Source organism: Poecilia latipinna, unplaced genomic scaffold (genome assembly GCF_001443285.1).
Source record: "Poecilia latipinna isolate Pla-1442-1.1 unplaced genomic scaffold, P_latipinna-1.0 Scaffold853, whole genome shotgun sequence".
Taxonomy (NCBI): domain Eukaryota; kingdom Metazoa; phylum Chordata; class Actinopteri; order Cyprinodontiformes; family Poeciliidae; genus Poecilia; species Poecilia latipinna.
Window position 1 is genome coordinate 83,173 of NW_015113469.1, and position 12,070 is coordinate 95,242.

At 39.0% G+C, this 12,070-nt stretch overlaps 1 protein-coding gene across 1 annotated transcript; it reads right to left on the reverse strand.

Moving 5' to 3' along the window:
* Positions 1–267: 267 nt before the first annotated feature.
* paxbp1 (PAX3 and PAX7 binding protein 1) lies at positions 268–9,246 on the reverse strand. Its single transcript, XM_015047988.1, has 18 exons — positions 8,818–9,246; positions 8,532–8,654; positions 8,105–8,305; positions 7,676–7,897; positions 7,486–7,586; positions 6,446–6,669; positions 6,020–6,209; positions 4,352–4,475; positions 3,640–3,742; positions 2,881–2,996; positions 2,599–2,798; positions 2,368–2,515; positions 2,155–2,276; positions 1,966–2,042; positions 1,810–1,876; positions 1,382–1,528; positions 671–825; positions 268–518 (listed from the first exon to the last, which is right to left on the reverse strand). The coding sequence occupies exons 1-18, from the start codon at positions 9,107–9,109 to the stop codon at positions 401–403; spliced, it is 2,730 nt and encodes a 909-aa protein (XP_014903474.1). The 5' UTR covers positions 9,110–9,246; the 3' UTR covers positions 268–400.
* Positions 9,247–12,070: the final 2,824 nt, after the last annotated feature.

Below are 12,070 nucleotides of genomic sequence, written 5' to 3' on the forward strand. Positions count from 1 at the left end.
AACACAATCAGAACAAATGGGTCCATAGAGTAAATGCTGGCAGTCAAAAACTCAAATGGTGGAGTTAAGACTGCAGAGATAAAATATTTTCAAAATTGTACTCAAGATGACACATTTTTACTCCTAATAAATTAAGGGTTTTAAATTTCTTTTCAAAGTATACTTTCTGAGTTTGCAAGACAGAATTACATTTCGGCTTCGTGCCCATGGGCGTTCGAGAACGCTATACATCATTTACAATATTTACAAAAAAAAGTCCTCCAATCCTGTAGGTGTAACAAGTGCTGAGTTTAAATTCATGTGTGCAAATACACATTTTCCTAGATTCCCCCGTCGTTGGCGATAAAATGTTTAGAGCAGCACAAAATGTAGAGGAAAAATAGTCTCTGATTGTTTTCTGTTATTTCACTTCCATGAGCTGTTTAATGTCTTTAACGCCGTGCTCTTCTGCCACGGCGATGATGTGGTCCAGGGCGTTCACGCGTCCCAACATCCTCACCACTTCCCTTACTTGCTCCCTGATGGTAGACATGGGATGTAAGAAATGCATTATAACAACATGTAAAACACAATATAACAACTCAATTTTAACAAGGTAGTTAGATGAAACAACAATAGAAGCTATTCCAATTGAGACAAACCGTCTTCAGGGTTATTTAGAGCTACTTGCCTAGTGGTGCGCCGCTCGGTATCAGACGCTCCCACGCTGCTGCGGTGCAGCGTGTTGGCCAGGTGTGTGAGGTAGCGACACAGAGGCTCCAACTGGGGCAAGGTATGCTGGCCTTTCAGCCCAGAGAACCACTGGGCTGGCAAACACTCCATCACCTGAGAGGAGAACAGCAAATTATGTCACCAAGTTAAAAATAAGGAAAAGCTCACTACCTAATTTGTCAAGAGCTTTTCAAATGTAACTAAATATCTTTTTAAAAAATCCAATTTAAAATGAAAAATGCATCTGTGCTCAATATGTGGTTTTGTTTTGACATGCAATGCCTGTCACGTCGTTTCAATTAAGCCAAGAAAGACACACAGTTTAAACTCTGCATAGCAGAAAAAGGATATTCCAAATACAAATTATTTTCTTTATGTCTTTAGAAAAGAGACTTGTACACCTATAGGTTGAAACAACTAATTCTACTTATTTAATAAAGTTAGTAACATCAAATCTAATTCATTTATAAAGCACTATTTAGAGAACAAAACATTTAGGCCATTTCACATTCACAGAATTTAGATTTTGTTAATGCATGTTTACACAACAATGAAAAAAACTCCACACCGGCTTCTCCCCTTCACATAATTGGGACAGAAGACAGACAGGGAAAGACAACAAGTTCCAAACTTTTTTTTTTTTTTTTAATTTTCCATCTGAATTTCTCACCTTCTGGCACTTGTGCACATTCTCCTCCCCGATATCTGTGCTCTGCAGCGCAGACAAGATGTATCTGTTAAGAGTGCTGTCCAAAGCCAGATCCTTCAAACAGGAATAGGATAAGATGCCATCCCACTGAATGATGTTGCCCAGCAGCTATGCAAAGAGAGAGAGCAAAAAAGTAAAACATTGTCCCAATGTTGTTGATAAAAAGTTCAGATTTTCTGAATGAAATTAAAAAAAATGGAAAATTTTGCATTTTTTAGATAAAGTGCTTTTCAACACTAAAAATTTCTTTATGCTTAGTCAGACAAAAATGATAAAATTACATTCCATAATCACCCAAACCACATAGGAACTTATGAGTGAGTTAGTTTGTCTTAATATGATTTAAGAAAATAAAAACAGCATAAAAATGCCAATAAACGCACAGATACCTTTACACAAGACCAGAACTGTCGCTGGTAGAACAAGTATGCACCGCTGTTCTTATTGTCCATCACACTGCATAACAGAAAACAAGAGTTGCTTATGATGATTAGATCACCAAGAATTAAAACGAAGCTTCAAATTCTAACATTTCTCTGACGTACTTTTTAGGGTAAAGCGGAAGGAAGACATCCTCATCCAGGGTCCGTCTGGTCCGTAAGACTATTGACTTCAAAAGCTCCTAGCAGACAAAGATAAGTGAGTTAGAATCATTTTATAACACTAAGCACATGTAGGTTAAATATTTTACACAGCTGAAATAATTTGCATGGATCCATAAAAGCATCCTCTACCTGTGTGTACTGGTTGTCCCCGTGCAGCACGGTCGGGTAACCTTCAGCAAGTCTGTGAATGAAGCTCACCAGCCTCGTTGTCTGACTGCTCGACAGCGGGTCCCACACTTGCTCTGCCAGCACTGTCACAAACAACATGACACATGTTGTACTCGTTTGGCCTCGGGCAAAAATCATGTTTAGTATCCCTTGCTGCTGCACAGGATTCACTACCTGATAGCTTGGAGAGAAGAACCTTCTCTACGATAGCAGGCAGCAAGCCGATGTCCCCGTCGTCTTTTTCAAGCGTTCTGTGCTCCTCGAATCCATAAAACAGAAGCGACTCAAACCACAGCATGTACTCAAAGTTTGCACACGGCTCCTACATGAAAGTAAAAGAAATTAGAATTAAGGATCTGGTTTTCAATCCCAAAATACCATTTGGATGAACAAATGTTTCCTTACCTCGAGAGGGTTCCACGTGATGAGCTGCAGACGAACTAAAGGGTTAAAGAGCTTGGGTAAGCAGAGGCCGATGTAAGCGTCTCTGTAGCAGTCCGGGTATTCCCTTTTCCAGACCTCAAAACGGGACTTGATGCAGTCAAGAGAATGAAAGTCCTCCACCACATCCTCAAATACCTTTCTACTTTCTGCTTTGATGCGATCTGGATGGGACAAAGTGTGAGGACGGTTCATTTCTATGTTCTCTTAAATAATTGGTATTTTTCACAGTTTTGCAGAAATTACCTCTCTCCATGTTGAAGCTGGTGATGTCTGTAGAGGTTTCCTCGTCATCAGAGGACAGGCCTTCTTTATGCTCAGCCCTTTTTCCATTCTGCTCTCTTGCTTGTCGCCGACGAGTTCTAGATCCACACAGACACACACACACACACACACACACACAGAAGTAAGAACTTTAAGAGAAGTACCATAGTCACCCATTCTGCAACTTGAAATAAGTCAGTTTGACCTCTCAAGTATTTTAAAAATAATTTAACCTTCCTAAATAGATTTTTCATAGTTTTTCTAAAGTAAAAAAAAAAGCTTGCTTTAATACGCCTTCAGTTATGGTATGGATATCTGTAACATAAAATATTGCAAACTCATAGTTTTACAAAAGGAAAAAACATGTCTACAACATTCCTGAGCAAAATTTGGATGGGGTAGAATTAATCAAACATTTTCTTTTACAGTGAATGCTTTACTCCCATTTGGTTTGGTCTAACAGATCAAATGCTATATCCCCCCCCAAAACAAATTCTGAAAGTGGCTTATTATTTTTTTATTTTCTCAACTGAATTCTCATTCTCATGCCTGAAAGAGTAGAAAAGAAAAAAAATGAAGGGAAAACCAAATTATTGTCTCTATTAGTTTGATTCTTCCTCAACATAACCCTCTGAAAAATTACCCCCTCTGGTGGCTCTGGAGAGTATTGGAATCTTGGAGGTTTTTAAAGTTGAAACCAGCTTCAAACCTACAGGAAGCAAAAGAATGAAGTCGGCCTACCTTCTTGCTTCTCTTTCAGCTATCCTCCTCTGCCGACTGTTCTCTTGGTACGCAGCACGGTCTCGACCGAATGAGTCCAGACTGGGTGCCATGACTGCTTTATCTGAAATAAAAAAGGGTGAATGTTAAAGCCTGAACTGAATAGTGGAAAAAAAAAAAGCCCCTTGAACTTTTTTTCCTATTTTGGGATCTAACCATAACAAGATAAGCTAAATGTGTCGAGAATAAAAATGTTAATGCATGATAAAAGTATTAGTCTGGTCATTTTAACTTACAAAGCAAGCTAAAATATGTGAACCTTCCAATTCTTTCAGTATATGCAGCAATAAGCTCAATCTGTCAAAAACTTTGTGTAACATCTCTTAAAACTTACCGTGCTGCAACTGCAGACATGTTACAGAACATTATGTTAACCTGTTAATCAGAAACCAATGCTGTTTGACATCTTTATTTTGTTGCTCTTTACTTGAGGCAAGTTAAAACATCCAGCTGCAAAAGTCAGCAACTCATAAAGGTCTTTTCCCATCGTCATACATGCTCAATCACACAAATCATCAATCACTTAACTTTAATCATATTCCCAAGAGTACTGCAATGTGTGCAGAATGGAGCAGGAATGTGAAAACACACACACGCAAGCATACACTCAGATATAAGGGAAACTAACGAGGCCGTTTCAAATAAATCATAAAAACCTTCAAGATGGACTGACTTGAAAGGCTTGCAAACTCCGACGATTCATCTTTAATATCATCCTGTCTTCTCTGGACAAGCCGTGCAGCCCGTTGCCTTAGTAACTGGTGCATGGCAGCCTCCAGCTCCAGGACAGCAGGCACCTGAAAGATATGATGCTTTCTGTGACCTCTGACCCAACAAAGGTGGGACTCCGAGTCAGTGGGGCTTCTTTGGTCGGACAACTTAAAAGACACGTGATGGGCAAAACATTGCTGGGAAAAAAAGATCCTTGGAGTAAAACAAAAAAAAAAAAAAACTAAATTATTCTTAGAGCTGACTCCATCATGTTAACCTTGAATGTTGTAGACTGAAGTTGAAACAAGAGTGAAATGCAGAAGATACAGAAAGCATATCATTCCATTACAAACATTATACACTAAATGAGAAGAACAGAACATGGTTTCAGATCCATTCATCAAAATCTTCTGTACACTATGAGCTGAAATCTGGTGCTGCAAGATCGAGGTTAAATTATTCTGTCTGGACATGCATGTTGTTGTAAATATATTAGAGATGCACCAATCAGAAAGCTGTGGCAGATTTTCGTTCTCCGGTCTTTGTAAATCATGCCGATCTACAATTTGGCCAAATCTGACTTCTCCCTCAGACCTTCATACCACAAGCAGCCATTAAAATTTTACATCATGGGCTGAGACAACGTCATGGCGTGTTAGAGAGCAGTTGCTGAAAAACAAGCTTTACTGTTATTTAAGAAAGGATTAAATGTTTGGAGTTGAAATGATTAATTTTCTTTAGCATCTTAAATTAGCCGTTAATGCAATTAGCGTTACTAAAAATGCAGTTATTATTTGAATTCCCAAGAAAATATTGACTACTAACCTAAGATTCTCAAAAGGTCGCCAAACTTACCAAATCATGTACGTTTAAAAATAGAAAAAAAAGTTAATATCTCAAAAGGTTAAAACTGAGCAGTTTTGCTGTACTCCTTTCAGCCTTGCTGTTGTCTGCTGAAAATGTCACTCTCTTGAAACCTGAATAAACCAGATTTGCTTTGAAGAGTAGTAGAAGACATTCATTTTAAATGGATTCTTACACCTTTGGGCATCCTCTGACAATTTTGAAAACCTCACACGCTTTGAACCACATTCGCTCAGAACCAAGATTCAAAATGAAGAGTGTTGCTGTCAATGCACATGGCTCTTAAGTACATATACATGATGCAATAAATGACTGGAAAAAGATGTGTGAGTTTCTAACTGGATAGTGAGAAACTCACAAATCTAACTGTGACCTGAATATGACCTGACATATTTTGCCTCTAGGCCATTTCACATGTACGGTCAGGGACAGGTAAGCTGGAAACCATATAAATCCGGACAACAGACAATTTCTCTGTGCATCTCTAAAATTTACAAAGATTTATCTTGAATGCATGAGATATGTTCATTTTATTCTACAAATCTGTACTCATCTCTTTTTTTTCCTGATATGAATGAGCAGACATTCCCCAATTCACTACATTCTATTGTATAAGAAAAGTACTTTTTTTTTCCCATGCTGCATGTGGATTACAATTCAATTCATTTTTAAGACTGCATTCGTTTAAAATTCACATAAAAAGTTCCCAGATTACAGACACAAAACAGCAAGCAGCTTATCAAACTGCAGATAAATTCTCCCTTACCTTTTCACTGAAACACTCAAGCAAGTCTCCAACATACCCTCGCATCTCTTGCAAGAATTTATATCGATCTGCATTATCATTGGATGAACCCTCAAGCTGCTGGATGGTGCTCTCAGAGGCCTCTAGCTCATCTCTGATCTGTTCGTAGCGTTTGATGTTCGCGTTGTGGCCTGCATGCATTTGGTCGAGCCTAAAGACATGAAATACAGGGGGAAAGAAGAGTTAAGGGTGAGTGAGACAAAGAGAGAGAGAGACAGTCAAAAAGAGACCAATCTAAACTCATAGTGGAGACATATTTTTTTGGCCTCGTGGCCATTTCACGTGTAGACAGCTTTGCTGGGTCATCAGGATCAACGCACATTGAGAGGGCAGCGGGTGAGGTGAGCACTGATATTAGACGTTGTGGCAAACTCCTGCAGAACCTACCTATCCTGCAGGCGCTTCTTTACCAGATCAATGGACACGGGGGTTAGATCACAAATAGGGGCCCCATAGCGAACAGAACCGTTGTCAGAGAGGCTGGGTATCTTTCCAGGCTGTGGAGCCACTGAACTGTAGGTGAAAGGCATACTGTAGGAGGAGCCGTAGGGCTGAGTCTCATAGCTGTTTTGGTAGTAGGCTGTGCTGTCCTCTGGCTGACTGCTTTGAACCTGACCAACAAAAATAAAACATAAGCTTGATTAATATCACTGCTAAATTAAAAAGCAACAACAGATAAAAAAAAAACAAAACAAAAAAAACGACGACGTCGCAATGGTTCATACACACTTTTCATGCCAAGATACTTTTCCAGGAGTAAATTAGCTCAAAGTTCTCAGTTCACTTTTGGGTGATTTTTAAAGTACAAACACAAAAGTTCAAACTAAATTATTTCTATTGTGAGGTCAGGCCTTAAAAACGAAAACTGTAAAAACCAAGAAAGAAGCTTACAAGTAACATAAGAGAAGAAAGAACAAAAGTAAAAGGAGAGAGGGGAAAATAAGTTGAGGAGAAGAAAGTTAGGGAAGAAAGCAAATGGAAAAGGGGGAAAAATGACAGAATGAAGCAAGAGAAAAAGAAAGAAACTAGAAATGAATAGATGCAGTAAAATAAGGAAGGGAAAAAGGAAGAACAAAATTAAGAAAGAACAGAAAAAAAGGGAGACGGGAAGGATATGTTTTTTTAAAAATAGAATTCTTTCCATACTTTTTAAAGCAGTGTAGAAATATTTCTACCAAATTTTACAATCAAAAATTTCCAAAATCAAGTTTAATCTTTCTATCACATTTCACAATAAGTATCTAACAAAGAAACAGACAAATTTTGTTTCTCTAATTGAGAACCATTTCACCTGTTAGTGGAACGGGCTAAAAAGCTCAAGGAATTAAGATGCCGCTGCAACTCAAGATTTCCAAAACGATGCCCATAATTTCAAAAACCCAACATGAAGTCAGAATATTTCACTGCATGTGAGAGATGCTGCTCACCTGGGGAATGCTGATTCCTTTCCTAATCTGTTCTTGCTCCCAACGGCTTACTTCCTCATCTTGACCTGTATCCAGTGCTTCGTCATCGCTACCCTCAATACCTGCGCACATTTGGAGAGGAAATCCACGTCAGCCGATAGCAATAATACGGGCAAATGTATTTGCAAAATTCAACACTTCATGGCAGTACCTATCTCTTCAGCAATCTTCTGCCTCTGACTTTTGTTCTTGACACCACTGAAGCGGATCCTCTTTTCGTCTTCATCTTCATCATCGCTGCAGTCCCTGTCCTCTTGTGTCATACGTTTCTTAGAAGGCTCGGCCTCCACCAGAGGAGCTTCCCCTCCAAGCTCTCTCGCTAGCTGCCGACGCTTCCTTGCAGCGTGGATGAATGCTGCATCGGGGATCTCTCCTGAGGGTAGAATCAGGAGTTATTAGGTCGTCAGCACTTGCGCACTTATACATTCGAATACGGTAACATTTTTCAGGCTGTGAGTTAGTGAGGGACTTAACTTAAAAAATATGACAGCTAACTCCATGTGAACCAGCTAAACCAAAGAGTGCAGACCAAACTGTGGAAAAGATTTTTGAAGAGAAGGTTTTGAAATAGGAAGAGTACCTGGCTTCAGGCTAGTGAGGGATGACAGTGTGTTGAATGATGATCCCACGTTCCTGCCCCTGGACAGTTGACCCTCTTGGGCTTTTGCTTCTTCGTCCTGTTCATCTCCACTCTCCACTTCCATCTCCTCCTCTCCGTGTTCACTGTTGCCTCTGCTGATAGCCTCCTCTTTCACAGTAAACACAGGCTGAGGGGGAGCGTCTGAGGAAATACATGCGTCAAATGGTAATCTTAAAGGAAAAGCATCTTTTGACTGCACCATATGTTTATTACTACAGCAAATTTCTATATATTCCAACTTGCACTTGAACAATCTGTGAAAGCAGAAACAATCTAGAGCAGGGATACACAAGTACTGACGCGCTTCAATTTTTCTGCGGGCGGATATGATCTCGTGATGTTGCAAATTAATAACAGTGGATCTCACCTGATTTGGTTTCCTGTTTGACATTTCCCGATTTCTGCAAATCTTCTTTGTATTCTTTCTTCAGCTGCTTGACTATCTTCTTGCTGTGGTTGGGTTTCTTCACTCGGAACACCTCGGATCCCTCTGTTAACATAACCAGACAGACGAGGACGAGAACAGTTTACAGGAAGGGAATTCATTAAAAAACGTGACTGCACAATCTAGTTTCGTGTTGTAGCTATATGAAAAAGGTTCAAAATCGCTTCAGTGGCTAAGGTTGAGTGGTTAGCTACTTTAGCACAGTTACCTTCGTCATCGTCAAAACTCAGCAAGCTGGCTTTAGTGGGAGGAACTACCACTGGAACTTCTTTGCACTTCTTTTCCTTCTTCACGGGTCTCATGATGTTCAGGTTTGACAGAAAGCCGTTATTGAAACAGTTCTCCTCGCTGCTTGGAGCCCCGCTGGTCTCAATGAACGGGATTTCAACCACAGGCCCGAAAGAGGTGGGCGCAAAAGACTGCGGCTGGCTCTCCTCCAGCTCCTCCTCGTCGGAGTCATTCCTCCGCCGCAAGTTAACTCGTTTCGCCCTTTTGAACATTATGTTAATCCCTTAAGGGAAAAAAGAGCATAACGCAACAGCCGGACAATGCAAACAAAGCTTATAAAACAGAGATATCAAATGCACACTGCATGGCGGCCATTTTCTGTCTGAGTACTCGCTCGTTTTTTCTTCATTGACAATAAAAGTGGAACACAGCTGATCTTAGGGAGATGCTGCCATCAAGCGGGCACAATTGTAATAGGCGCTTGATACATACGCCCAACAAACATGTTTCGATGTTTTTTACTTCGTAGAAAACCAACAGAAACATGTTGTAATTTTTTTTTTTCTATCAAATGGCCTTCACTAAAACTACTGCCCTAAGAAACCAACAAGGGCAAAAATCTGAAGTGAAAGTTAATAATAATACGTATTTGCATATATATGTTAATATATTTTGCTCCTCTAGCACGGATCATTAATGGGTTGACACAGGGCTTAGTGGTGTTGATGCCTCGATAGTGAAAATAGCTTTGTAAATTAAAGCACCATCAAAGACGTAGCTGGAGTAAAATTTTGATTAATTAATGAGAAGATGACCTTTCAGCCTTAATGATGATAATTGGTGATAAATAGCTTTCAATTAAAAATAGCATTTGAATTTTAATACCTCAGAGACCTTATTATTCCTTTCCATCTGTAAATCTAAAATGTATTAGTATTCTGTTGTAATGGAAGGACTGCAAAAACAGAAGAATCCATGTCCTGTACTGTAATGGTGTTTGCTAATAATACCTGTAGTTAGTGCTATAAAATTGATTGAAAATATTGACCAGGAACCTGGTGTTACCATACATGAAATAAAATGAATGATCCATCATTGAAGACAAGCACAAGTCAGTAGCAACCAGAATGTCCTTGCTGAGAAAGTAACACTAAGATGACTTTTGGCTCTCTCAGACAGTTGCAATATATATAAAAAATACAAAATTAAAGACAAAGAAAGAACAAGCTCATTATTTTAAATGTATTCACAAAGTGTAAATGTGGAACATAGCCAGCACATTAAACACATTAGCAGTCATTTAAGGAGAAGAGATCCACTGTCAAAAATGATTCCTAGCCACACTCACACTAAAGGGCAATTTAAAGAAACTTATTAAGCAGACATGCATATTTTTGGACTATGGGAGAAGTCCAAATCCATACACATACACATACACACAAGACAAAGATGTAAGTCCTTGCAGAAAGGTTGCAGACCAGGTTTTGAAACCAGGACCTTTTTGCTGTAATGTAATACTGTTAATAACTGTATAACTACATAGCTAAAATCTAGCTTGAACTAACCACTTAGCTGATCAAAGGCAAATGTCATCCCAAGTTATTTTCCCCCCTGTATTGTCAGCTAAGTCATAAGTATTATCAGGTACATCATTTCTCATTTTATCTTGTGGGAGAGGTTTAGTAAAATCTGATCTGGTTCTTGTAGTGTTCAAATAGCTGTTTTGCATCTGATCTCAAACTCAACAAACTGGATTACAATTTTTTTATCCAACATTTTGTGTACGCAAACCAATATCAGTCACAGCGGCATATGTTAGCCAGCAATTTTTAAAATGTGCTTTTGATTAAATCAGGTGCAGTTGAACTATACTCTTGAGTCTTTTCGAAAAGTATAATGTAATGTGTTTGTACCAGTAATGTGTGTCTGAAACTGTTTGAAACAAAAGATGACAAAATAAATGCAACTAAAATATTTAACTATCCAATAACTTGCATATTTGGAAAAGTGGCACCAGTTTGGGTGTATTCTATAGCATTCAACTCTTGATTCTGGAGGCTGACGCCATTAACAGTGCCTTGGCCTTGACCCCAAAGGAAAAAAAAAAAAAAAAAAAAAACACATGTGAGATGTGATGTTCTTTTGTATTTTAAACAAAACGTGCAGTTAATCTAAAAACCACTTGGAGGCGCTGCACCCCTTTGCAAGCAGAAAAGAAATGTGTTTAATTTGTGGCCAAGGTATGCTCATAGTTCACTAAGGTATACTGAGGTATAAATGCTAATGAAATACAATGACATTTCCTGATCCAGTGAATCTGAATCAAGCCAGAATGAATACAGATGACATCAATATTGTCTTCTCAAATGTTCATCACGTCGTTCCCCTTGTTTTTAACAAGAGTCTGTAGCTTTGTATCAGATGAGTATTTGCATATGAAGGAATACAAGTCAAGTTTTGCTAGTTATATATCACACACTGCTTACCTGCTCCTGAGAGCATGGGGGAACGTGATCAAAGAAAGAAAGAGCCTGCCTGTCTTCTTTATGGAGTGACAGGAATCATGTTAAATTGCTCCCAATGGATGTGGTAATTGTAAAAGCAAAGCTATAGGAGCTGCACTTTCATTTGCAGCAGCGGAACAAGCATCAGGGTTGAATAACCGTACTTATTAAATACCCACTTGGTGTCACAGGGGTAACAAAGAGAGAAAAGAGAAGAAAATAGATGTTCTAATGGAAATACAAGAGGATCACAACCTTCACCTTTCACAGAGGGTCTCAATTAATGCAAGCCTATGAACATTAGTTTAAACAAAATGAAGGCATAATTGAGCACTTTTCATCGTGTCAGCCGTGTGTATGTTAGCTTTTCTTTTTCTAATGGCATCAACTATTTTGCATGTAGGTACTGACTCCCACTCACTGCAGCTATTACTTTGCTTTTGAAACCAGCGAACAGCACAGCATCACAAACGCAAGGGCAAAGCTGCAGAAATGCTGGGTAACTAATTATGCTTCTATCTAAAAAGGATCAAGATTCACTCAGGTAATTTTGGTTTAAGCTCTCTAAATCCCTTTTGCTTGCACGATGCATTATTTCTCCTTCTGTAGAAGAGAAATAATAAGGACACATGCAGGATATGCTTGGCCATTCTATGACATACTCATTACAGTATGAACTCAAGTAAGTAATGCTTGGAAGTTTTTGGCAATTGTTCAGGGAGAGGGACA

Excerpts from the sequence above, each read along its gene's own strand:
- paxbp1 (XM_015047988.1), bottom strand. The coding sequence starts at position 9,109 with ATGTTCAAAAGGGCGAAACGAGTTAACTTGCGGCGGAGGAATGACTCC. Across the intron at positions 2,043-2,154 it reads GGGACAACCAGTACACACAG|GAGCTTTTGAAGTCAATAGT; the intron begins GTAGAGGATGCT and ends TTTGTCTGCTAG. Across the intron at positions 1,529-1,809 it reads AGTTCTGGTCTTGTGTAAAG|CTGCTGGGCAACATCATTCA; the intron begins GTATCTGTGCGT and ends CTCTTTGCATAG.